General features: G+C 50.9%; 1 protein-coding gene across 1 annotated transcript in view; it reads left to right on the top strand.

Annotated features, from left to right (window-relative positions):
* Positions 1 to 26704, top strand: part of MYH9 (myosin heavy chain 9) — an 81111-nt gene that overhangs the window by 36268 nt on the left and 18139 nt on the right. Inside the window, 13 exon segments of the mRNA XM_043968580.1 lie at positions 504 to 660; positions 14150 to 14177; positions 15530 to 15623; positions 19608 to 19700; positions 20295 to 20358; positions 20928 to 21026; positions 21818 to 21858; positions 21861 to 21961; positions 22660 to 22757; positions 23607 to 23725; positions 24464 to 24616; positions 24875 to 25048; positions 26342 to 26515. Coding sequence (XP_043824515.1) covers positions 504 to 660; positions 14150 to 14177; positions 15530 to 15623; positions 19608 to 19700; positions 20295 to 20358; positions 20928 to 21026; positions 21818 to 21858; positions 21861 to 21961; positions 22660 to 22757; positions 23607 to 23725; positions 24464 to 24616; positions 24875 to 25048; positions 26342 to 26515 — 1395 coding nt within the window.

Below are 26704 nucleotides of genomic sequence, written 5' to 3'. Positions count from 1 at the left end.
TTGAAGTATGTATTTGATGCACAGGTTTGAATACAACGATGGCTGCAAAGCATTGTGGGTCTGAAATAAGGGATGAAGCTAGTACTAGGCCAGTGCTGGCTTTGGATCCAATGAAAGAACCACTCTGGTTTTGGGCATGTTGGGCCAAAGAGTTGGGGGAGGTGTTAGATGCTGCCAAGTTAGGCTAGTGTAGATGCACGCCAGTCTTCTTGGGGAAACAGCAGCTATTATAGGAAGAGAAGTAGCCTTGGGTCTGAATGCAGGCCTGATGCCTATTCCCTATGGGACTGGCCTGTCTCTGAGCCTGTTTGCTAATGTTTAAAATGGGCCTCAGAATTCTTTTGCTCCCAAAGTTCTTGTGAAGAAAGCTCTTTGTTAGCTTTGAAAAGATGAGATGCAAGGTGGTTCTAAAGTCTCACTGCCCCCCATGCTTTGCTGTCAGTGAAATTTGGTGAGGCCTGCAGACGCTTGTCACTTCACTGTTGTCCTTTTCTTTCATTCAGACCTACTCAGGCCTGTTCTGTGTGGTCATCAATCCTTACAAGAACTTGCCCATCTACTCGGAAGAGATTGTGGAGATGTACAAAGGCAAGAAGAGGCACGAGATGCCCCCTCACATCTACGCCATCACAGACACCGCCTACAGGAGCATGATGCAAGGTGAGCAGCCAGGCCTGCGCAGTCTGCGAGGTCAGGCCTGGGACCCCCCCACCCCACCCCCTTCCATAAACTCCTGATGGCCGAGTGTGCATCCAGGGAGGACCACAAAGCCTCTGTGCTGAGCGTTACTGTTGTTCTTGATACCCTGGCAGTATTTTAGCCTTTGTGGGCCTTGACATAAAAACGCTCTAAAAAACATCTTTCTAGATTCCTGCTGTTGTGACGCCTTTCCATGTCATCCAGGGATAGTCTAGAATGGCGGGGGAAGGTGACAGTCTTTGAGCTAGGGTGAATGGAAGGCCCATCAGGGGGCACATTCTTCCCTTTGCTGGGTGAAAAGACCCCATGAACGCAATTTTGTTGTGGAGAAGGCTCCGGGACAATTTCTCTCTTTCCTAGCAGGCAAACGCAGCAGTCCCGTTCCCTAGATCAATTAGTGTGATTGCTCGAACATTTCCATAAATGTGAACACACAACCCTGGTTGGTAAGGGGGTGGCACATTCTTTTTTGCCTTGCCCTGTAGCAGAGATTTGAATTGAAAGGAGCCCCCAACTTTCCTGAGGATACCACCTGCTAGTTTTGCTAAAGAAATGTTCAGACCAAATCCCACGCTTCATGATGGAAGGTTGGCTGCTGTAGAAAACTTGAGCTAGAGGGCTCTTGTACATTTGTTTCTTGATTAAGAATGCATGGCAAGGGGGCAGCTAGATGGCGCAGTGGATAGAGCACCGGCCCTGGAGTCAGGAGTACCTGAGTTCAAATCTGGCCTCAGACACTTAATACTTAACTAGCTGTGTGACCCTGGGCAAGTCACTTAACCCCAATTGCCTTACTAAAAAAAAAAAAAAAGAATGCATGGCAAGGGGCAGGTAGGTGGCACAGTGGATAAAGCACCAGCCCTGGATTTAGGAGGACCCAAGTTCAAATCCAGCCTCAGACACTTACTGGCTGTGTGACCTTGGACAAGTCACTTAACCCTCATTGCCCACTCCCCCACCCCCCCCAAATGCTTGGGAATAAAAAGAGACCCTGATGGCAACTCAGAGTTCTGTCATGGATTCTCTGTTAGATGGTAGGTTTTATTATTCAGCCATTTCAGGGCAGAGGAGAGAAACATTTGTGGACATCAAAGAATTGAAGCCTTTGGTCCTTCTCTTTCTTTTTTTGGCGGGACAATGAGGGTTAAGTGACTTGCCCAGGGTCACACAGCTAGTAAGTGTCAAGTGTCTGAGACTGGATTTGAACTCGGGTCCTCCTGAATCCAGGAGTGTTCTATCCACTATGCCACCTAGCTGGCCCGGTCCTTTTCTTAATCCCATGTACAAGCTGGATTGGGGGCTGGTGGGCATAGAATTAGGAATTTGAGGCAGGAAGGGACTTGGAGACCATTCTGCAAATGAGGAAACTGAGGCCTGGTCAGTCACCCAGCCAATAAGGGAGGTGAAACTTGAACCCAGATCTTTCTCATGAGAGGTCCAGTGCCCTGATCACTATACCATCCTGCCTTAGACCCAACGGAGACGCTTTTCTCTCTAACCCCTAATGGATGAGATTTGTATGGTTAGAATGGGAGGTGGGGTAGAGTTTGCTGAAGGACCATTCTCACTGGCACTTGGCTGGTGGCAGAGATGGACTCAGCTTTGATGCAGCTCTTGCCTTGTGCCTTACACACATGGGTACCTAGAGTGAGCTGCAGGCTGCTTGTGCCTGGGATGGGAAAGCCCCAGGAAGGGGTCCTCGAGAGAGATCGGACACTCGAGGTGGAGAGCCTTTGTCTCTGCTCTTCCAGTGTTTATCTCCAGTAATGCTCTCCAGGTTTTACAAATCTCCCTCCCCTTCTGAGGGCCAGCCTGGCCTGGCCTGGCCTGGCTTGACCTGACCTGCACTGACCTGGGGGCCTGGCTTTGGTGCAGGCAGACTTGGGCCTTCCTCTGTGACACAGCAGGGAAATTTCCTGTCTCCCTTTTTTTTTTTTTTAAAAAAAGAACAATAAGTAGTGCTTCGGGGAGTTAGTCGCCCCCTTCTGCCTAGCAGAACAGTAGGTTTGTCTGGGGAGATTACAGGAAAAGCTTCTTCCCCTTTCTCTCCCCTGTGTGTCTAACTGTGAACTGTCAGGCCTGGCCAGGGAGACAGAAGGGGGACCAAGGGATTGTTTGTTCTGGTTACTTGGGGATGTCCTTTTGACTTCATCCCATGGTCCCAACAATGTAATAGACAGTCTGGCAATGCAGCACCCTCCTTGTGTTAGGAGCTAGATCAGGAGTCTTGGCACTTCTCCAATGTCCTCCAGATGTTAGCCGGACTTCTGGGCCCACACCCTTGATGTCTGTCCCTTCCACCTCCATCAAACTCCTCACAAAAGTCCCATGAGACCTGGTCCCTGCTACTGGGGGTGTCATTTCATAGACTGTTATACAGATTTACCCACATGCGTTCCTCATTGATCATTTCCACTGTCTTGGATCTCATTATGTTTCTGTTGAAAGAAGGAAGATGAATTAAGCACCTACTATGTGCCATTTGATGTTATTATCTTCCTTCAGGTGATAACAGGTGAGGGAAGGAGGCAGACAGGTTAAGGGACTTGCCCTAGGGTCACATAGCTCCTAAATGTCTGAGGCTAGATTTGAACTCAGATCTTCCTACCTTTAGGCCCAGCTTCCAATAATAACTTCTCAGTTTAAATCTGCCATTATGAAGCACCTCCCTCCTACATTTTGCTAGGGGTTTCTGCCCTCGAGGCTCTTTCATTCTTGGGGATGTGGTAAAAAGATCTATTTGAAGAGGGAGGAAGGAGAGCCGGCCTGGCTCCTCTTGTCTGCTCCTACAGCCAGTGTCACCAGCCTGATACAGCCCTGACTGTCCCATGGCTGGGTCCTGACATCTCTGCTTCTCCAGGTGCTCGGGGTCCCCCTGTCTGGTTTCAGCCGCCTCTCCAGGAGGCCTGGGCTGCTCCCCGGCCTGCCTGGACCCTCTCCTCCCACAGTCCCCCCTTGAGGACCCGCTGTCATCTCCTCCATTGGTTCCCTGATTTCTCCCCTAATAACTCAGAACGCTCGTTCTGTTGCGGCTGTGTCTGCTTAGGTGTTGTCTTTCTTGTGCCTCTGGAAGTCTGGGCTGGGGTCTCTCTTTGTTCTCTGCGGCACCTGGTGTGGCACTTTCCCCATTGGGATCCCAGCTTTGGAGGTCGGCTGCGGTCTTAGCACCATGTCGTCAGACCTTTCTGTTTTGTGTGCGTGTGAACAAATAGGTTCACAGGCCTCCCACCCAGTTGTCTTCTGTCTGAGCCTCAGTTATTCCTTCCAAAGTCATCAGCAATCGACAGGACTCCCAGCCCCCCACCCTCTTTAGGCATCTTCAACCAAACAAACTGCGATTAAATGACTGCTGTCACACCTTGGGGTTTTCACCAGGATAGCTCTTGACCCCGTTAGTGTCTTCAAAGTGTTAGGTTTGCTTGGTGGAGCCACTCTGGGAATTTAAATGAGTCTAGAAAGAAAGGGACTTGTTTTGAAAAGTTGTCATTCCTGGGTTATCTCTTGGAGCCAGAGAATCCCTCGGTGAGTGCAGATCTGCTCTGACAGACGAGCAGGGAGCTGAAGAATTTGACCCTGGCCCTGTTATCTCCTCCAGAGCTGCCGAGTGGAAAAATCTTCCCTGTTAATTGGTTTGGATGCCAGATTCTAGCCAATTCCACTGGGTTTATGGTATTTTAATAAGCATTCTGCACTTGTGGGGGAGAGGCTGCAAGGGTCTGCTTTCATTCCTGGCTTATGCTAATCCAAGAACTATTTAACCCTTTGCTCTGCTTAATCCACTTCCCTTCCTCTCCCCAGGGCTCCTCTCTGTGGTGGCAGCTGCATGGGAAGTGGTCAGTTCCTAAGAGTTTGTGCAAATACTTCTTTGCCAGTGTCCACACGGCACTCAGGGACGAGCTAACCCCTTTGAATAAACAGAATATCATAGCATGTCAGAGCTGGAAGAGTTCTTAGAAATCCCTCAGCAGCTTTTAAATGGTGGCCCAGGGAGATGAAGTGACTTGTCTAATGTTACACAGTGAATTACTGGTGGCGTCTCAGGCCAGTCCTCTCCATCGTGGAGACACACCGGTGGGCTGCTGCTGCCTGTGGGCTTGGGCCTTCCTGGATTCCTCTGGACTCTGATGCAGGGTCCCACAGCCATCCTGAAAGGAAGTGATCTGACAGGGCACCCAAGTGTCTGGGCTGAACTGTGGGAGAAGGGGATCAAATGACTTCCATCCATCCCTCCCTCCCCTCCATTCTGAGACCAAGAGAAACCCTTCAAGGGCACCCCGGTGTGCACTTTGGACCCATTGCTGAGTCTCCCTCCTGTTGGAGGCTGGGGTTGGGGGTGAGGATGACAGCTGCAGGAGGCCACAGATGGGGGTGACTCCCCTCAAGCCAGAATGTGCTGACACAAAGGCACACTGTCTGTGGAAGCAGCTGGAGTTAGACCCCATTGATGGTGACTCTTCGAGCAGGGCACAGTAGCATTTTCCTTCACCTTTCAGACTGTCTGGAAGCAGAGGCTGCCTCTTCCTGGTCCGTATGGCCTCTCTGCTGCCAGTGCCAGGATGCCCAGGAACCCCTGCTTGCTTGTTCTAACACCAGTCCAGGACCCCTGGAGTCTGCCTTGGCTGGAGGCGGCCTCCAGCCCCTTCCTCCATCCACTATTTGCCTCCTCATTTTCACACTTCCCCGGCTCTGCCACTAGTCAGCGCCTGAGCCAGTGGCATATTCCCCATATGTCACTATCTCGTGTGTCAAGTCTGAGAAATGGTCCCAGAGCATACATGGTCATTGCCTTTACTCTAAAAGGAGCTTTAGACTAGAGGAGGCAGAAGGCCTGGAGTTTAATCCTAAAGTGATTTATCCTCTGCTCCAGGTTAGGGTGGACGTCTGGTCCTAGGAGGAGCCTCCCAACCTAGGAGGGCTCACCACAAGCTTGGCCATAGGAGGGAGCAATTTTCAAACTATTAGAAATACAAAGGAGAGAAAGACAGAGGCACAGATACTTGCAAGGTAGGTACTTGCAAGAAAGAGACAGAGGAGGTAGGAGGGAAGGTGGCTGGGCGAGGGAAGGCGGGTGCTCGAGGACCTCCTGGCAGAGGAGCACGCACAGTGCAGCTGAGGCTCAGAGGCTGGCAATTCTTCATAGGAGAGAGCATGGCAGGTCTACCCCAGTGACAAGTGATGGGGCCTTGAAGTCTGATCGAGTGGAGAAAACCCCAGATCTGCCGACTTTGCGTCTCCATAGACACATAAGAACAGTCTGACAGCGGGTCCCGGTCCCTCGTGGCTACAGCCTGTCATTCTACAAAATGAGTTTGGGCTTTTAAAGTGGATTCTTTTCAAAGATTTGACTTTCAGCATGTGGTGCTTTAATTGTAGTTAGCACTGCACATCCTGCCCCTTGTAGAATTTAAAATATTTTGGGGTGCTTTAGAATCATGATAGATTTTAGAAATGGATCCATTTTGTTTTGATACAAAATACTTAGAAGCAACTCTTGATCAAACCCACCATGCAAAGCTGTCCCTTAGTGATTCCTGGAAAGGAGGGTGCATGTGTGGTTAGTAAAACAGAGAGAAGTCCATAAATGTTCATCTTGTGGTACCAGTGTGTGGCCTCTTAGGTCCCCTCCCGGTGGTTGGTTGGTTGGTTTTTTCAAATTGACATCATTCCGGTTGTTGTGTGCCTTACTCTTGGTTCTGCTTGTTTGATTGCATCAATTCATGCAAGTTTTCCCATTTTTCTCCAAATTCATTCCTTTTGGCACAGTAAAATGTCATTACAAGAGGGTTTATTCATTCATTATTTGGCACAGCTTTCTTACCTTGTAAAATGAGAGGAGGATTGGACTAATGATCTCTCCAGTTCCTTCCAGCTTGAATGCTCAGTTATTCCCAGTTCTTTCTTCTTCCCACCCAGAACAGCCAAATCCCTGACACATTCCCCATTCCTGCACATTTCCTTCCATGGCTAGCATGTCCTTCCTCTTTAGAACTTGCCTATTTGCATTTCTTGTGAGTTTTCACCACCTGAGATTCAGTAGTAAAATTAATGTGGCAGAAGAACCATGAAGGTTCTAGGTCATGGTGACCGCCCCCTGCCCTGTCCCAAGAGAGCTTGGATTCTCTCATTATCTTCCTTTGCAGTTGCTCTTCCTCCTTCTTCTGGCTTAGTAGGTAATGCTCTGGGAATGATACCGTCATCCAGGAAGCCCAGGGCAACCAGTGGATGTTCTGTTAGAAAAGTTCTCCAGTCTTGGTGTGGGCTGCCAGGCCCAGGGATGGTGCACCCTTCTCTGAAGGGATACCATGCCTGTCAGAAGATCTAAGCTGGCCAGGAGAATGAGCTTTTCCTAGGTGAGACAGCACAGAGACATACCACAATGTAATGAGCTGGGAGTGAGCTGTGTGTGCTCAAGGATGCTGCTGGTGGCCCTGCCACTTTTCTGGCTGTCTGCTGTACTGCTGGAGCTGTGGGATCCCACCCAGCCCAGCCTCCACCTCCCCGCCCAAGCTGTTCTCTTGGTGCTTCCTGAGCCAGGTTTGCCAGGGGTATTTCCGTTTTCTTCTCTTTTCTTACCTTGAACCTCTGCCCTGTTATTTAATTGTTCTTCCCCTTTTGCTCCTTCCTCACTGGGAGGAGCTCTTTTCTTTGGCCCATTGCCAAATGCTGAGTACCTCCCGTGCTCTGGGGTCCCTCCCCACTTCCCTAAAGAACTTCTACCTGGCTGAGAGTCAGTTGTATTTGTCAGGGCTGGACTTGCCCTCGATGTGGGAACTCTAGGGAGACATTTGTAGAAGCTGGAAAACTGAAGTGGAGGGGCCATTGGGTTGGTAATGACCTCACTGCACACTTTGTTCATGCAATTACAATGTCATATTGCTGAATCCATCTTTAGCTCTCCTGACCTGGGAGTCCCTCCAGCACCCGCTCTGATCTGCACCCTCTCTGTCCTCCCTTGCCCCTTCTTGTGTCGCCGCTGTGTTGTTGGGAGCTCATCTGATCCGATTCAGCCCTGCTATTGCATCTTTCACACGACATATTCTGCCTCCCACCGAACTACAGCTCTGAAGCAAGCACTTAGCGACAGCACTCCTTGTCAGGAAGTGTGGAGCTCCTCTGGGGCCAAGCAGAACACCCTGCAGTCTCTCCTCCACATCACCCAGCTATCACAGCCCACCCTCCTAAGGGCAAAGCAGCTGCGCTTTCTTCCCCTGCTTCTGGGCGTGCCCCTCTTCTCCTGGTTACCCTTCTCTTTGCTGGGCTCTGCCTCATCGGCAGCCCTTCTGAAGCATTTCCCTAGATGTGATCATGGGCCTTCCAGCAGAGCCCTCGCCTATGGTTTCCCCACATAAGCAGGTCAGCGAGGAAAGGAAATGGGGCAGGTTGGCACGATTGGCTCTCTAGGAGGAGATGCTGTCTTGCTTCCATTTCAGGGGCCCACAAATCCATTGAATGTAATTTAGACATTTTGCCTGTAATGTAATCCAAGCTCACCATTAAATTTTAGAATCTACTTGGATTTCTTTCTTTGAAAATCTTGATGGATTTTGCTCTTCTCTATCCCTCAGGAGTCTCTTTTGTACCACTGATTTTGGACAACAGTTCAGCTCTCATACACACATGGCTCTAGTTGTTTGGCACCTTGGATGCCCATCTTCCCTCCAGGCTAGAGAATTGGGCTCAGGAAGAATATCTAGATAGTTCTTTGCCCATCTACTTACTTAATATGGGGTTTCACTGAGCTGGAAACCATTTTTTTGTTTTGTTTTTTAATCATAAAAGTATTTTATTATTTTCTAGTTACATGTAGAGAGTTTTCAACATTTGTTTGTATAAGATTTCTAGTTCCATTTTTTGAAGACTTTCTTTTCCCTTTTTTTTCTTCCTAGTTCCAAAATTTTTCCCTCCCCCCTCCCCAAGACAGAAAGCAATCTGATATAGGTTATATATGTTTTTTGTTTTTTGTTTTGTGTTTTGTGGGGCAATGAGGGTGAAGTGACTTGCCCAGGGTCACACAGCTAGTGTCAAGTGTCTGAGGCTGGATTTGAACTCAGGTCCTCCTGAATCCAAGGCCAGTGCTTTATCCACTGCGCCACCTAGCTGCCCCGATATGTTATATATGTATAATCATATCAAACATATTTCTGCATTAGTCATGTTGTGAAAGACGAATCAGAACAAAAGGGAAAAAAGAAAGAAAAAAAAGAAAGAAAAAGTAGAAACAGTATGGTTCATTATGCATTCAGATTCCACAGTTCTTTTTTCTGGATGTGGAGAACATTTATATAATCAATGAGTCCTTTGGAATTGTCTAAATCTATCACAGTTGATCATCACACAGTGTTGTTGATACTGTGTACAATGTTTTCCTGGTTCTGCTCATTTCACTCAGCATCAGTTCATATAAGTCCGGGTTTTTCTGAAATCTGCCTTGCTCCATTTCTTACAGCCCAATAGTATTCCATTACATTCATGTACCACAACTTGTTTAGCCATTCTCCAATTGATGGGCATCCCCTCATTTGGAAACCATTTTTGAAATTCTCCAGTTTCAAGGTCTTTCTCCTTGGTAGAAAGAAACAAGATGAAAACTGTGTTCTGCCTTCTCTTCACTATACCCCTACCCCCAGTACCACAGCAGTTCTTAGCCCTTCTGTCGTCATCTGTCCCCATAACAGCTATTAAAAAAAAAAAAAAGGCCCTTTGGCCACAGTTTGTTTGCAGCTTTAGTATTCCTGCCGCTCTTACTGGAACGTCCTCCTTGCTGCTGTATTCTGGATGGTTCCTGGGCAGTTCTTTACAGGGTCCTGCCCTTGTTATCATCCTTGGATATCCTTGGGCTGCCTTCCTGGGTAGATCTTCAGGCCATGGGATCTTGCCTGTCCTTTCTCTGAACTCTTTGAAATAAGGGCATGTCAGACATTCTAAGGTGGTATAGACACCTCTGCCCAAGCTTCCTTTGGCAATTCATCAGATTAGAAGTTCCCCATATTGGTTCCTCATACAACTCCCACCCCGACTTTATTTTGGGGGGGGGCAGGGCAGTGAGAGTTAACTGACTTGCCCAAGGTCACACAGCTAGTAAGTGTCAAGTGTCTGAGGCTGTATTTGAACTCAGGTCCTCCTGAATCGAGGGCCAATGCTTTATCCACTGCACCACCTAGCTGCCCCTCCCAGCTTTTAATGTTTTATTGTTTGTTTTTTTTTAATTAATTAATTTTTTTGCAGGGCAATGGGGGTTAAGTGACTTGCCCAGGGTCACACAGCTAGTATGTGTCAAGTGTCTGAGGCCGGATTTGAACTCAGGTACTCCTAAATCCAGGGCCGGTGCTCTATCCACTGCACCACCTAGCTGCCCCCTTTTTTTTAATTTAAAGAAGGCAGAGGGCCTTTCCCTCCTGCCCATAGATGGAGGGCAGTCCCTTGAACTGCTGACTCATGTAACCAGGGACTTAGGCCTTCTCTCCAACACATTTCAAGCCAAGGACCTCTTTTAGACAACAGTGCAGCTTGGGATGGAGAGCTTTCTGATGAAAGTTCCCTGAATTGGACTCTTGGTGCTGCTGATGACTTGATATTATTATCTCTGGAGAAGTTTGATTTCTGTCTCTGTGTTCTGTGAGCTACCAGGTCAGGCCCCATTTTCCTTATGTGCTGATTCCCCTTTGAGGGGAGGGGGCGGATCTAATGCAGGCTCCGTGTGATAGACTGAAATCGATCTGGACAAGGCCAGGGGTCAGCTCAGCCTGAGCCTTGGCTTCCACTCCCTTCTCTTCTCAGTTAGACTGTAAAATTCTGGGGGGAGAGAGACTATTTCCTGCCTTGCACTTAGTAGGCACTTAATGACCCCTTGATGATTGGCTCACCCTAGATTGGGTCAGCTTTGTGTGAAGTCTTCAGAATTTTCTTCTTTTATGACAGTAGTAACAGCCCCCTTTGTTCTCTTAGTCCTTTGCAGCTCTTTTCTTTGGCCCTGGGTCCTGCTTAGAGTTAGCGGCTATCTCCTCCCAGACCGGAGGGGCTCCGACTGCTCCGCTCTGCCTGAGGTGGTGGAGACTGCAAGGGGTGCCCCTGACCAGAAGCAAAAAAGGAGGAGAGAGCACGCTGGGGGGGGCTGCTGCTTTCAGAGCTCTGATCTGGCTGGCTGGCCCTGGACAGCTGTGGCTCTGATCTCAGTTGGAGCTGTCCCAGCTCCCTCTCTTGTTGTAGAGCTCAGACAGAACTGTGGAGGGATGGTCACCATTTGGTCTTTGAATGATTTAGTCATAGGCAGGGTCTGAGAGTCAGTGCCCCCCAACCTCTGTCTATGCTCCACTCACTTCTGCTGGGGCTGACGTCAGTACTCTGAACGGCCTGGCTTGCCTTTTATGGACGTGAATGGGTTTCCAGGGCTGCTCTTACAGAAGTGGGTGGTGAGGGCCTAGAGGATGTTCCATCCCTTAGATAGCAGGAAGGCAGCACCTGGGTGTTTAGTCCCCCCACCCCCTGCTCCCCTGTGAGCACCCTGACTCACATGCTGAAGGATGTTACCTCACCTCCATCGGCTCAACACTAAAGAATTGGGGGGTTTTCACAGAAAAAATAAGCCACCAGGGGAGAAACCTCATTGTATCAGAGTAGATCCACTCTAAGGCGGCTCGGTCACTCTTCCCAAGGTTCCTTTAGCAATAGTTCTTACCTATGTGTTATACTAGCAGTTCCCCTCATTGGTTCCTCATACACTCCTTTCCCCTCCTTTCAGTGTTTATTGACAAGTTTTAGGTCAAAGAGGAAACCCAGAGCAGGCTCTCTGTGAGGGCAGAGATGCTTTGGTTTCTGCCTCTGTAGAGAATGAGGAGAACTTTTCCTGTGGCACGCCGGAGAGGAAGGACATTTAAAGGCCATAGGCCTCTTTCTCAGCAGGGGGATTTCCAGAGGTGCTGCCCCCCCCCCCCGAAGTTATTGCCTCCTCCTGGGGGAGGCCCTGATGTGCTGAAGCCCATATGAGGGCTTGAGCCAGGGCACATGGATTTTGGGGAACATATGGTGGTGATGTCCTTTGAGAAAGGCAAGTGTGGAAAGAAGCTCATGGAGGGTTAGAACATTGGATTAAAAAGGAACAGGATTGGGGCAGCTAGATGGCGCAGTGGATAAAAGCACCGGCCCTGGATTCAGGAATCCTGAGTTCAAATCTGGCCTCAGACACTTAGTAGTTGTGTGACCCTGGGCAAGTCACTTAACCCTCATTGACCCACTCAAAAAAAAAAAAAAGGGAACAGGATTAGAATTTTCTGCTCGGTATAGGAAAGCCCGTTTGGTTGGAGGCAGAGGAGACTTGCAGGGTGGGGTTATCTGGGGAGGGTGATGATGGGTCATGTGGCACCTCGTGGGGAAGGTCTGGCCCAGTGCGGTTTGTCAGGGCATAGCTGTGTTTGGGGGCTTCTGCAAAGACACTGGAGTCCTTCTGCAGGGGCCAGGACCAGGCAGAGGACCGGAGGGAGGCAGCCAGAGGGGCTCCCCAGCTCTCAGCCTTCCACACCCTTCACAGGCCTTTCCCTTTGCTCCTCTCTGCTTCTTTTAGGGCAGAACCTGGCAGAGCCACACGGAAGGGTTAGTGCTATTTAGTGTCCATTCAAAATTTAACTCATGGGGCGGCTAGGTGGCTCAGTGGATAAAGCACCGGCCCTGGATTCAGGAGTACCTGAGTTCAAATCCGGCGTCAGACACTTGACACTTACTAGTTGTGTGACCCTGGGCAAGTCACTTAACCCCCATTGCCCCTCAAAAACAAAAACAAAATTTAACTCATCCCTGCTTAGCCTATGACCTGGAAGAGAATTGTTTGGAGAAAGGAGATTGAAACACACTTATGGGATCATCTTTGCAGGCAAAGAAAGGGCCTGAGCAGGGTGGGGCAGCATGATGGGCTTGAGACCCTGAGGCCCAGGGAAAGGGTGCTGGAGAGCTCTCTTCTCTTTCCCTCCTTTCCTGGAGATTTGGAGCACGGCAGGGGAGATGCCAGGCTGCTGGCTTTAGTGCTGTCCGTGGGGGCACAGGATGGGGTGTCTTTGTCTAGTTGGTGAAGCAGCATCGCCCCAGGTCGCTTCTCTGGGCCCCGACTTCCTGTTGTTTACCAGCCCAGCATCTGACTCCTCCTCACACAATTAGAAGAATTCCAGCTCTCCCGGGGTCTGCCCTCCCCTCTGCAGGCCTGGGAAAACACTTCCTTTTATGGTAGCAGCTGCTTGTCTGCCCGCAGCTGGGCTTGCCTATACTTGCAGGTACATTCCTTGCAGTGACTAAGCAGGCCTACAAGAGGAGCAGACCCCAGGAAAGGGGAGGGAGGCCCCTGAGGGTGGGCCACTTGTGACCTACCTGCAGGATACAAACCCTGTATCTGAATTGTTCTGTGGTGCCCCCCCCCCTGTTTTCGATGGAAGCAAGACTTAAGGAACCCCCGACCCTTTTGCAGAATTATCAGTGGGGGGGGCACTCAGCCCATACCTATTGACTGGAGAAAGCTTGGCTTTGCAAAGGTAGCGGCTCAGGGTTACTTTCATTAGAGGACTGGCTTCGTCTCCCAAGGCCATGTGCAGGGGACGTTTCATCACTCCCTGATGTCTTCTCTGCCTGCCCAGTGACCCAGAGCTGCCCGGAGGCGGTTTGGGCCCTGATTGGACATTCCAGGACATGTCCTGTGGCACAGCTCCTGAGGGCCATCCGGGCCTCTCCTGGCAGCAGCTTTGTGGCTCCAGTGGTGCAGTGCACACATGTAGGAAAGGAGCGGGGTGCAGCGTCCCAGAACCATTCCTGCCAGCCCCCCAGGGACTGGAGGAGGCCAGGGAGTCCTAGCCCCACTTAGCATAAGAGGAGGTTGATTGAAGGCTGGAGTTGGTCACACAGGATGGGAGGGGGCCGCCCAGGACTTGCTGACATACAGGGCAGATTGCTAGGGAAGCCTAACGAAAGACTGTCCTCCCTCCTGATTTCTCTTCCAAACCTGCTCTTCATCATACAGGCAGGTGCTAGGTCAAATACCACCCTCCTCCTTCTGGGGAGATTGTTTTCATCAAGGTGGGGCTAGTTTGATTTTAAGGCCTTGGCCACAGGCCCCACTAGCTTTCCTCTAGGCTTCTGCTGCTTCTTCCTGGGGCAGGATTGGAGGAAAATTCTCGGCTGGAGGTGTGGGTAACATGCCCCAAAGGCAATCGGAAAACGTACTGGCTTCTCTGGCTGTCACTTAGTTCAAGGATGCCTTGTACTTGGGAGGGACGAGGTGCTGCCTGCTGTCATCCCCGCCCCAGGGGCCCTCCTGACAGGGACTGGGGGCCACACTGGCTGAGGAGCACTCAGAGCCCACTTGGGCTTCATGTTTTGGGAAATAGCAGGACTCCCTCTCCCAGGACGGAACAAAGGGCTTTTGTGAGGAGCGGAAACTCATTCTGATCTCTCACCCCTGTTTCCTTTGTTTCAGATCGAGAAGACCAGTCCATTCTGTGCACGTAAGTGATTTTGTTTTGTAAACGTCTCGATCGGCTGTGTTCTCTGTTGGGTTCCCTGGTTGGGCTCCTTATTGGAGAAGGGAGGGATTTGTGTGTCATTTGAAGAACTTGTCTCCCTTTCAGGAGGTTTTTGATTTCCCCGATTCCCAGGTCCCTTCTCCCAAGTGGCAGGGCCTAGCTTCTCATTCTCTTCACTACCATCCAACTCCCCTGTGGCCATGGTCTTTATCTCATAGTGGGAGATTGAGTTTCTCTTCCCCCAAGGAGCTGGGGGAGGCTGCTTTCAGAAGCAGTCTGCTTTCCCCGGCTCCCCAAGGCACAGCACCGCTCCCTGCAAAGACCAAAGCAGACTCTTTCAAGAGTTAATGACCTGAAACATTTTGTTTAGTCCAAGTAAAATTTTGAAGGAACTTAAGCAAGTTTAAGTCCCTTTGACGACCCCCCCCCCCCCAGCAGCTGGCTACAATTCATTCCTAAACCATTTGGATATGAAAGCTGCCAAGTGACCTGGCCAAGCTGTGGACACATTCACTTTTGCCAGGCCTCCTGAGGACCATGGGAAACTCTCAAAGCAGGGATTCCACAAAGCAGTGTTTGGCGATAGCTAGCAATCTGGTCACTGGGGGATCAGGCTCCCGTGGCTGTTGAGCAGCCCAGAAAGGGAAAGATTCCTAGACCAGGACAGAGAATGGCTGTTATGACTTGGGGGGGGGGGACCTGAAGAGCAAGTGTGGTCTGGGCCTCAGGACTTGGGACACCAACCGATTGCCACCAGGACCCTGATTCCAGTTTGGTGCTATTCCCATCCTGAACCGATGTGTTTAGTGCAGCAGAAAATAGGGAAGATGGGGGAAGAGCTACAAATGCAACAAGACAGACAGGGCTATTTCAGAAGCTCTTAGGAAGTTCTGCTCTCCTGAAGGACCCAGAATAAAGCAGCCACACGTAAGACTAGCTCAGGACAGAACTGAGAATGGGCCAAAGGGGAAGGGACAAAGGGAGGGGAGTGCAAATGCTGCGAGCCATGACTAGCTATGCAGAGAAAGAGAAAGACCAAAAGAGGGGGAGAAATGAAGTCCAAGAATCTTGATCCAGAGGGGCAAGGCCCCAGTGCCATGGTAGCAGAACTATTGACAGGAACAAGGAAGGGAATGAGAACCCACACCGAGGAAATGGATGTTAGCCTGAGGCTGACACTCATAACCATGAGTGTGACAGAAGGGAAGCCCAGGACGGACTAGGAGGTCCAGCCCAGCACTGGCTATCAGCCAGTGGGAATTGGGGGTGGTGAGGGGCAAGAGGAGGGCAGTGTCCTCCACACACCTCAGTGCTTCCCTGGGTCTCTTTTCCAGGGGGGAATCAGGAGCCGGAAAGACCGAAAACACCAAGAAGGTTATTCAGTATCTGGCTTACGTGGCCTCTTCACACAAGAGCAAAAAGGACCAGGTGAGTCCCCTCTTTGCCCACCTTTGCTTCATCTTGGGCAGGTGACTAGGGAGGGACCAACGACCAAACTGGCCCCACCTGGGCCCAGAGTCTTCCCATAATCTCTGGGAATGTGCACGGAGTTAGCGCGCACGACATTTTGTAGGGACCAGTGAGATACCATTAGTAAAGGCCTGAGTGGAAGCCCCTCCTACTGAAGGCCTATGGCCTACTCCAGTGAGTGCTTCCTCTTGGCCTGGGCCTGACTCTCCGTTGGAAAAGGAAAACATTTTTACTGATCCATATTTTGGATTGATGTCACACTTCCAAAGGTATTCTTCCCTGCTTCCCTCTTCTGAAGAATCACCCCTTACCATAGTCACAGAAAAGAAATAGCAAAAAAAAAATTGAGCCAAGATATCAGGGAAGCCTTCACCCCTAGCCCCCCACTTTTGTTTTTGAAGGGTCTGCTAGCATAGGCCAGGCCCTGGCAGTCTATGCCTCAGGACTCGGGGGGTGTTTCCCCCCCAGGTTGGCCACAGTCTGTGTGTGTGTGTGGGAGGGTGGAGGTGATTGTGGTGGTTTTTTGTTTACTTGTGGCCACAGCAGCTCTCAGATGTGTGATCTGGTGGGGGAGGACCCTGCAAGCTCGTCTGTCACTGTCCGGCCCCCGCTGAGGAGCTGACTGTCCCCTGTGTCAGGCTGGGCTTGCTGGGCAGGTGTCGGTTCCACATGTGTGCTCCCGAGTCCTGCGCTAATGCTAGTGGGGGCTGTCCCCCCAGGAAAAGAGACCACCTCCTCCTCGACAGTTGTCTTACGTGCATTTTTCCCCCCTCCCTTGATGGATTATGATCGAACTCATCAGTCGTGTCCTCGCTAGGTGAGCCGCACGTTTACTGCACGTTTTGCACCAGGAATGCGTGTTCTCCCCATCGTGTGTCCTGATTTCCCCCCGTCCTGATCAGCTTTTCACTCCACAGCACATCACCTGCAGCTAGAACGACTCTCATAGATCTGCTCACTGATTCTTTGGAGGGGCGGCCGAATGCTCGATTTGTGATTCAGAGTGACCTGCTTCTGTGCTCAGGAGCGATTACTGCCAGTTAGTCCCAGGTTCTCATCACCTAGCCTGCATTCCTCAGTGAGCCATGCTCCATGCCCCTTAACCTGAACCGTGGCCTAGCACAGTGTGCCTGAAACGGCCCGTTCTGGGACCGAGTGGCAGTCACCGGTAGCATTCTTGCCCACGATGTTGCAAGCCATGTGTAGATAGGACCTGCCCCCTGCCTGGAGGTCACCATGGCTGCCAGACAGGCCTGCAGGGAAGTCTCCCTCTGGTTGGGGGTTGGCAGTCAATCTTGAGCATGACTGTGTGTGTCTCTCTCTTTCACATGCACCCACATTTCTGAGCTTCCTCATAAACCACAGCCCCAGGGGTGTCCTCAGTAGCTCTCACGGTGTACTTCACTCTTGGTACCTGGACATCTTGGCAGGCTGTGTGTGCAGCATACCCATGAGTGGGGTGGAGGGGGGAGGTGTCTTTGCATGCAGACCTGGGGTGTGGACACTCTAATGTCTTAAGGAGAACAGACTTCTGGAACTGAACCAAGTGGAGCCTTTCTGGGTGCCAAACTCTGCACGACTCTGATGTTTTTTCCACGGGGCGTTGGTGGTTCCATTTAGAAACTCTTAAAGTTGCTTTTTTTCTCCTTTCCACCCCCCCCCCCCCTTTTTATTTTCCATTCCTCACTTTTTAGGAGGGTTATTTTTAAAACAGGGCTGTGAGGTTGGGGCTTGGGTCTCCAACCATGCTTTAAAAAAAACCAAACTTGTTCCCTGTGGTGTCCCCTGTCTAGGAGGGTGGACCCTCTCCCTTTGCCTTTGGATTCGGCCCCACACAGACTCTGCTGCCAGGTGGGAGTGTAGAGGAGGCTGCGGTAATCGGGGGGAGCTTCCTGGAGGAGGAAGGAAGTGGCAGTTTCTGGGCATCCCTTTCTTTGGGTTCAGACACAGTCTAGACACCAAATCACCTTCAAGCCTCATTGTCCTTTACTGAGAGCCTTGTTCTTTGGTTGGGCGGACCCACTGGTCACTCAAGCCAGTAACTCATTTAGCCTTTATAAGGAAAGATCTTTATCTGTCTGTCTATCTATTCTATCCATCCTCTGTCCCTCCATCTTTCCATTCATCTACCTGCTCACCACCCACCCACCTACCCACCTATCCATTTATATCTGTATCAGCTCTCTTCTGTAAACCCAAGTCCCTTTTGTCCGCAAGGAGAGGCCCAATCAGGACCTTCTCATTCTCCTTTCTCTGGAAAGGATGACCGGGAAGAAGACTTGAGCTTGGCCAGGGAGAGGACCTCATTCCGCCACCTTGACTGAGCAGGCTTTCCTGTAACGTCCTCATGGCTGTGCCAGCCTCCTCTCCCATGCCCCACAATAGTCCATCACCCAGGAGTTTGCTGGGTCCTCCTAGAAGCTGTCAACATATATTAAAAAGGGCTCATAATTGTATATTATGCATGGCTAATTGCATTTAAAAATCGTCTGCATGGTTAATTAGATTAAAAGAAAACCCACCAATTAGTCGTCCTGCTTTTCCGTGTGGCCTTCCTCTCCTCTGTGGTCCCAGACAGGAGCTTGCTCTGGGTGCAAGCAGAAGGCCAGCTAGCGAGGTCACAGAGGCCCCCAGAGCCCACCTCTGCTCATCAGGAAAAGGAGACCAGGGTAGCTCATCCGGGAAGACGGATAGACCTGTGGCTGGAAAGGAATATCTAATGGCTGGAGAGCGGGCCTCTTCCCAGATGGCTCCCAAAAGCTAGTGCAAGCTGCCTTCCAGGCCAGCCCGCCTTCAGTGAGAGGGCGAGTGAGAAGCCTGGTAGCTGGGTGTCTCTGTAGTGCCAAAAACAGCTGTGGGAGCGGCGTTACTCTTTTTTATGCTCTGTGGTCTGGCTCTGTTGATCATTTCTTCATAGGGAAGGCATTACCCTGTTAATTCCACATTGTCTGGAAATTAAAGGTTTCTCTTGCTTTGCTATTTGTAGAAATCCTGGCCCAAGATCTGGCCACCTTGGAAAGCTGTTAGGAGGGTACAGTCTGTCTGCTCTTTGCGTTCTTAAGTGGGCTCCCCGCCCTGATGCATCTCTGTGCTCTTTGGGTCCTGTGTACTGGAAGGCTGTGTGTAGTCAGGGAGATTAGCGCTGCTGGGCCAGTTCTCTGATGAGCCATCCTGAGTTCTCTAAGAGCCCGGACCTGGTCTGTCCCTTGTAAATGAGTCCAGGCCACTTCCTGCTTCATGTAGGTCTCCTGACCCAGTAGAAGGCAGCAGGAAGGCGAGTGAAGGCTGTCCTCTCATCCATCATCAGTTGTTTAATTTTGGGTGAGTCGGCAGGCTCTGATCCCCAAGTGAGGAGAAGCCTCAGTCCTTGAAGGGAGTGGCAGAGGCCTAGACTAGACTTGCACTCTTAGTGCCCCCTATGTCCCTTAGTAGCCCTACTCTTAGCTGTAAAATTGGGATAATGCCTGGCCTGCCTGACAGGACAAGGGATACACTGGAGGCAGTGATAACGGACGGCAAGATCTCTGTTACCCCGGACCAGTCACTTGTTCTCTGAGCCAGCTCAAGTTCCTGATCTCTAAGTTGGGGATAAGGGCAATGCTGCTGTCATGTCTACCTCATGGATCGAAGTAGTTGATAACTGTGCTAGATGTCTCAGGCACTCGTGGTCATGGATGGAAAAGTCCATTAAATGGCTGGGGGTCTTAACACCCACTTGACTAGGCTCCCATGGGCCATATGCCAAAGCTTCCTGCACAGGACTGGCCTGGTGGGAGAGTCCTTCAGAGCACAGGCTGGCTTTGGAGGGTGCTCGTCGTTTTATCATCTCACCTCCTGGATGACCTTTCAACAGGCCCCTCGTCCCACTTAGGCCTGCTTCTGTTGGGCTTATTAACCCAAACTTGTCACTGAGCATCACAGTTACTCTGGATTGTTTCACAGGGTGAGCTGGAGCGGCAGCTGCTGCAGGCCAACCCCATCCTAGAGGCCTTTGGCAATGCCAAAACCGTGAAGAACGACAACTCTTCCCGATTCGTGAGTAGCTCCCCCTTCCCTGTCCCCCGCTTAGCTTCTCCCGGCTTCCTGCAGGAGACTTTCCCTCCCACCCCTGCCCCTGCCCCACATTCCCACTCACTCTGTGTAGATTGTGTATGTGTCGTTTTATAAGCTGTCTCCCACATCAGAAAGAGGGCAGTGGCTGGTTTGGCCTTCCTTGTGTCTCTCCCACCTCCCTCACACACTTAGTGTGGGGCCACTTTGCTGGAACCAGTCAAGAGTCCTGGCCTCTGCTCCCTTCTGGGAAGGGAGAATTGTCCTGCCTTAGCACCTACTAAGTGCAGCTCTAGTATTTAGCCCCATCTCCCTGATAGGGCTGCACAAAACTCATTTCCCAGAGGAGGCAGCAAGGGCAGGGCACGAGGGAGCTTGACCGACTCCTCACTTTAATCCGTGGCTGAGGAGCTGGGTCAGCTGGCCCCATTTCCAGGTTCTTCACATGAACCCTGGTGCCAGCTCTCCAGACCAGCGCGGTGCGCATGAACTGGGCCCTTTATTGGAGAGTGCTCTGCCAGCTAGCATGAGGTGATCAGAGCACTGGAAACAGCCCCTCTGCTTTCTCTTTCCCCTCAGGGCAAGTTCATTCGAATCAACTTTGATGTCAATGGTTACATCGTGGGAGCCAATATCGAGACTTGTATCCTTGCCACTGCCTCTTTCACAGGTCCTGAGGTGGAAGAGCAAAGTAATAAGCCCGGGTTGATTCTGCCAGGTCTCTCTTCCGGGCAGAAGCCACTGAATTGAGGGCTTTATCGGAGTTTCCAGCATTCTCTAGTTCTTTGCTTTGTCTCTCCCAGGTTTGCTTGTTTGGCTTTCGGGGAGTCTGGGAGAGTGAGGATCATTGCAGTAAAGCATTTCCGGCACGTGCTGGCTACAAGCTAACCTCTGGCTTGGCCACCATATTGGTTCCAGAGCTTGAATGAGGGCTGTTGTGAAACTATCTCCCTTTTCCACTAAGGGCATTAAAATCCCATAGTTCTTTTTGGCACCAGCCTCTCTCCTTGTAAAAGTACTCTTTAAACTACTCAGGATATTGCTGTGATGTAAACACAAAGACACATTAGACCCTCTGGTCTTGATAGATTGGATCCTAGGACTTTGATGTAGTCCGTACAAACCACAAAGTCCTAGGATCATCTTTCTGATGAAGTTCTGGCTCTTTCTGTACGGCATTTTTGCCCAGAATGTTCCTTGACAGTTTCAAAGATCTTTTGGAGAAATCACGGGCCATCCGTCAAGCCAAGGAGGAACGGACCTTCCATATCTTCTACTATCTGCTGTCTGGAGCTGGAGAACATTTAAAGAGTGAGTTGTTGGGAGATAGAGTCCAAGCCTTATGAAAAGAGCAGAAACTAGTGAAGGTAGGGGAGGTAGCCAGCAAGGCCCAGCCCTTTTATTATTTTCAGAAGTGCATGGTTTTTAATGCTAAAAAAAATCTTATCTTCATGAAACGTACATAAGCTCACAGGTGACAATCCACACAAGAAGCCAGAGTTTATAAAGGGTTATCTTGGGTGCTGTGGCTCCAAGCTTCCCTTCTTTTTTTTTTTTTTTTTTTTTTTTTTTTTTTTTTTTTTTAGTGAGGCAATTGGGGTTAAGTGACTTGCCCAGGGTCACACAGCTAGTAAGTGTTAAGTGTCTGAGGCCGGATTTGAACTCAGGTACTCCTGAATCCAGGGCCGATGCTCTATCCACTGCGCCACCTAGCTGCCCCCAAGCTTCCCTTCTTCATTGACCTGTGTGGGGTTCATTAGGCAGGGGGAAGCAGTCGCTTCCTTTGATTTTTCTCTTGCTGTCTCAGGGACTTGTCCTCAGTTTCTGGTCTATTTTGGGCATAGGCTAGTGTTCCTGTTTATATAGTGCTCGCTGTGTGCCAAGCACTGTGCCGTTAGTATGTGTGGGAATTGGCAGGGCTGAGACAAGTCTTGAAGCCTCCTCATGAGGGTTGGCCTCAGCGACAGTGTGAACTGAGCTCCATGCCTGGTGACTTTCGTTCTTTGGGGCCCTGCTTCCTCCTGCTGCATGAAGTAAGGGATTAGCCAAGGTGCCCCCGCCAGCTTCACTCTGGTGGGATTTCACGCTTTCTGCCTTTGCAGCTGACCTGTTGTTGGAGCCTACAACAAGTAATCGTTTCCTACTCACAATGGGCACGTCACCATTCCAGGCCAACAGACAAAGGACATGTTCCAGGAGACAATGGAGGCCATGAGGATCATGAGCATTCCCGGAGGAGGAAGCAGATAGGTACAGGCCACGTTGTCTTGGAAGAGCGAGTCGGGGCCCAGGTGGAGGGACAGCCTTCCTCTTCCCCTCCCATTCTCTTCTGTCGCCCACGCTCTGTTTCAGGGCCCTCTTTTGAGGAAACGGCAGAATTGGGTCTGTTTTCCAGCTGAGTTGAATGGAAAGGAGGCTGCTTGATTTCAGAATGGGAATAAGCCCAGAGAGGGCTTGGTGACCCAGGCCTGCCTCAACCATGAGGAACCTCGCCGCCTTCCTGAAAGGCGTTGGGGGGGGCATTGGACAGTCTCAGTCAGGCTCAGAGCCAATCACATCTAGAGGTCTGGTGGACCCTTTGACCTTTGGGCCTGGCTTTGGAATCTCAGTTCCCCCCTGCTCCTCTTCATTCATTTAAGACTGGATGAGAAGGAAGCTCTTTGTCCCCATTTGGTTCTGCTCCTATTCAGTGGGAAGACTGAAAGAACAACCCTCTCTGTCTGCTCAAGGCTGCCCGGCTACCTTAGATAAGAGGGCAGGGCTTCTTGTGGTGACACGTGGCACCCAAGCTGGACTTGGGAGCTAAATGAGGATGGAGTGCAGGACTTGCAGGTCAAGGAACTTCATGCGTTCACCTGTGCCCTGAGGGATAGAGGGTGGGCCGCCGGCCGTGACCTGTCTCACGGGGTCTTTCAGGCTCTCACTTGGCCTTGTTGCTCTCCACAGGCTTGCTGAAAGTGATCTCCGGGGTCTTGCAGCTTGGCAATATTGCCTTCAAGAAGGAACGCAACACCGACCAGGCCTCTATGCCAGACAACACAGGTAATGCTTGGGCCATGCTTGGACAATTTCCCCTGACTGTCTCGCCTGCTGCCTGCCGCCCCTGAATTGTTGAGGAGCAGAGTCTTTGTGTTTTCCTTGGAGGGAAAAGGTTACTAAATACCACGAATAGGAAAAGGGAGAGAGTCCTTCCTCTCCAGAAGCTCCCATGTGACTGGCAGAGACCTCACATGTAGAACCCGCAGACTAGAAAGGCCTCGGACAATGGGGCAGATGGCAAGGTCCTTAGGGCACCTCTGCAGTGGGATGGGGAAGGCAGCATTCAGGGCCTAGAGGCCAGGGAAGGTGGTGAGGCCTGGGAGACCGTAGGGGGAGGCATTGGCATGTGGGGGTGGGGAGCACTGAGAAAGCCTACTGGGCCTCTGGCTAATTACAAGCATTAGAATGGCTGAGTCCAAAACCCATGAGCAGGGACAGCTAGGTGGCGCAGTGGATAGAGCACCGTCCCTGGATCCAGGAGGACCTGAGTTCAAATCCAGCCTCAGACACTTACTAGCTGTTTGACCCTGGGCGAGGCTGCCCCTTGCAGGTGTGGGCCTTACTCGCCCAGCTGCAGGCTGGCCTGGATGGGACTGTTAAATCGGAAGAGAGTGGGGGTGGGGTGCCTCTAGCATGGGTGGGGTGAAGCTCCCCCGCTTTAGCTTAGATGTACTTTTTATACTATATAAATGATTTAAGGATCAATAACCAAGGGAACGTCTGGTTGAGTCTCTGGTTTTCAGAGGAGCAAAGAGGGTGTGAGGGCCTGGCTCCCATCAGGCATAGAGCTGGCCTTGTCTATCTTACCCTGAGGGTTTAACCTTTTCCTTTTCTTGTCTTGAACGCCTACAGCTGCCCAAAAGGTTTCCCATCTTCTGGGAATCAATGTGACTGATTTCACTCGAGGAATCCTCACGCCTCGGATCAAGGTGGGACGGGATTATGTCCAGAAAGCCCAGACCAAAGAACAGGTATGTCCTTCCTCTCACACCAACCATCCTGTGATAGATAAACGCTTAGCAAACATGGCCTTTTAAAAACAGGATTTTTATTGATGCCTTTTGTTTCGACATTTACCACTGTTGCTATCCCAGAGAAGCTCACAATATTTTTTTAAATAAAAGGAGAAAGAAGAGGGGGAAATCAGCCTAACTGATCAATACATATGAAAAATAGATGCAGTGTCCCGCATCCCTGGATGTGGTGTCTCCCCTAAAGGAAGGGACAGGTGGACTGGGCTTTTCTGAAGTAAGGCTGATCTGTTTTCTGATTGCGGCAGAGAGGGAGTGGGGATGGCCCATTGCTTTAAGGGGAGACTATGTGGTGACATCACTGTAATCATGAGATGAGCAAGACTTTTTTTTTTTTAAGTGAGGCAATTGGGGTTAAGCGACTTGCCCAGGGTCACACAGCTAATAAGTGTTAAGTGTCTGAGTCTGGATTTGAACTCAGGTACTCCAGGGCCGGTGCTCTATCCACTGCGTCACCTAGCTGCCCCTGAGCAAGACTTTTTGAGGGTCTGCCATGGGGTCACAAGGGAGATCAGAGTGCAAGCACAAGTGCATCCACACCCACACACACATACACACCCACACCCCCCTACTCCAATTCTCAAGATGTGCTGTTGGGTTTGTGATAGGGTCATGTCTGGCAGGGAAGCACCTTCCTCACTTTCTCACCAGACTTCCCCCCCACCTCTTCCCTTGCAGGCCGACTTTGCCATTGAGGCTTTGGCTAAAGCTACATACGAGCGGATGTTCCGCTGGCTGGTGATGCGCATCAACAAGGCTCTGGACAAGACAAAGAGGCAGGGAGCCTCCTTCATTGGCATCCTGGACATTGCTGGCTTTGAGATCTTTGATGTGAGCCTTTCCCCATCATCAGTGCAGGCCAAGTGGCTGCTGTCTGTGGACCTCTGAGACCCCTGGGCATTTCCTAGTTTGAGTGTGGCATAGACCCCCCTGCCCCTGGGTTTGACGTTCTGCCGTGCCCGGTCTCAGCAGGGATTGAGGCACGGCCAATAGGCAGGGGGTGGGACTCACTGACCCCATCAGCCTCATCCCTGGGGCCAGGTGATGGTTGGCCCAGCCTCACCCACCTCCTTGTTGTCCTCCTTGCAGCTGAACTCGTTTGAGCAGCTCTGCATCAACTACACCAACGAGAAACTGCAGCAGCTCTTCAACCACACCATGTTCATCCTGGAGCAGGAAGAGTACCAGCGCGAGGGCATCGAGTGGAACTTCATTGACTTCGGCCTGGACCTGCAGCCCTGCATTGACCTCATCGAGAAGCCCGTAAGTGCCGGCCCATGGCCCTCTGTGCCCACCGGATGGGCTGCCGGCCAGCCCAGCTCTAGGCCCCTCTGGCTCCCAGCCTCAGTGGTCTTGCCCTGGGGCTAGAGTCCAGGAGAGATGCAGCTCACCTGCTAGGAGGCCAGTTGGGGGCGAGCGAGACCTGCCCCACTGTCACTTAGGAAGTTGTGGCCATCAGATATCCTAAAAGCACCATCCCTCGGCATGAGGGTCCTGATTGATGCCTGGGCCTGGGGCTGAGCTGCTTGTCTGCTTGTCAGTAGGAACAATGGGTGCGGGCCAGCTGGCCAAAGTCTAGGGAGATTGGTTGCCTGGTCTGGGCTTGGGTTTCCAGCCACCCAGTCCTGGCCATGTGGCCAAGGGCGAGAGGGTGAAAGCTCTAGGCCCAAACTCTGCTCCGTGATGGGGGATTTCAGGAATCTTTGTGCAGGTCTAAATACGGTAAAAGCCCAGTGTAAAGAAGAGTGCAGTGGAGCCCACTCCCTCCCTGTGATGGGCATACTCCTTTGTAAACCTCTTGCAATAAGAAATCATTTCTAGCTCCACCAGTTCCAGAAAGCTCTTCCTTGATAGGGATCTGGTTATCTGGACCCTATTATGAGCCCATAGATTTGCAAAACTTCCTCTTCTCATCCATGTGGGCAGAACAGGCCTTTAATCATTAGCAGTGCCCTCCTCGCAGATGGGCAAACCAGGCCTCTCAGAAGCTGAGTCATTTCCCCTGATGAGTAAAGGTCCCATAATGCCAGGCTAGGGATCCGTCCACTGCACCCCGACCTTTGGGGTTGAATGAGCCTTAAATTCCTGTTTACCTCTGGGGTGCTTTTATAGGCTGCTTTGGCATCCTCCTGAAGTTTTAGTGGGGTTGTTCTGATATCTGCATCATGTACCTTAATTTTCTCTCCTTCAGTAAAACGTGAACTCACTTGGATCATTTAGGAAATTTATTTTCATGAATGGGGCCTTCTGATTCTCAGTAAAATCTAGATTTTATTTTAAAAGTTTCAGTTGGGGGCAGCTAGGTGGTGCAGTGGATAAAGCACCAGCCCTGGATTCAGGAGGACCCAAGTTCAAATCTAGCCTCAGTCATTTGACACTTACTAGCTGTGAGACCCTGGACAAGTCACTTAACCCTCATTGTCCCGCCCCCCAAAAATTTTCAGTTAGCCTAGGATTTATGATGTAATAATACCAGGTTTTAAGTGTGGTCTGGATAACTGGTTTCTCCCACTTCAAAGCCTGACTCCTTTGTTCTATTCTCTCTCCTTCCTCCAGGCTGGTCCCCCTGGCATTTTGGCGCTTTTAGATGAGGAGTGTTGGTTCCCCAAAGCCACAGACAAAAGTTTTGTAGAAAAAGTGGTGCAGGAACAAGGCACGCATCCTAAGTTCCAGAAGCCCAAACAGCTGAAAGACAAAGCTGATTTCTGTATCATTCACTACGCTGGCAAGGTAAGGAGCCAGCTGCATCCCTCTGGGCTGGGCTGCAGAGAGGGGATGGGGAGGGTCCTGCTAGCCCCAGGGAGCAGGGTTCAGGAAGGGCCCTTGCATCTGCTGCTGCTGTTCAGTGCCTTTCTGGGCTCTCTCCTGCCCAGCCACCCCTTATTTGAGAAGGCCCATCCATCAGGAATAAATCCAACC

Source organism: Dromiciops gliroides, chromosome 5 (assembly GCF_019393635.1).
Source record: "Dromiciops gliroides isolate mDroGli1 chromosome 5, mDroGli1.pri, whole genome shotgun sequence".
Lineage (NCBI taxonomy): Eukaryota > Metazoa > Chordata > Mammalia > Microbiotheria > Microbiotheriidae > Dromiciops > Dromiciops gliroides.
The sequence above is the reverse complement of the archived record's forward strand: the minus strand, read 5'-3'. Positions and strand labels throughout refer to the sequence as shown.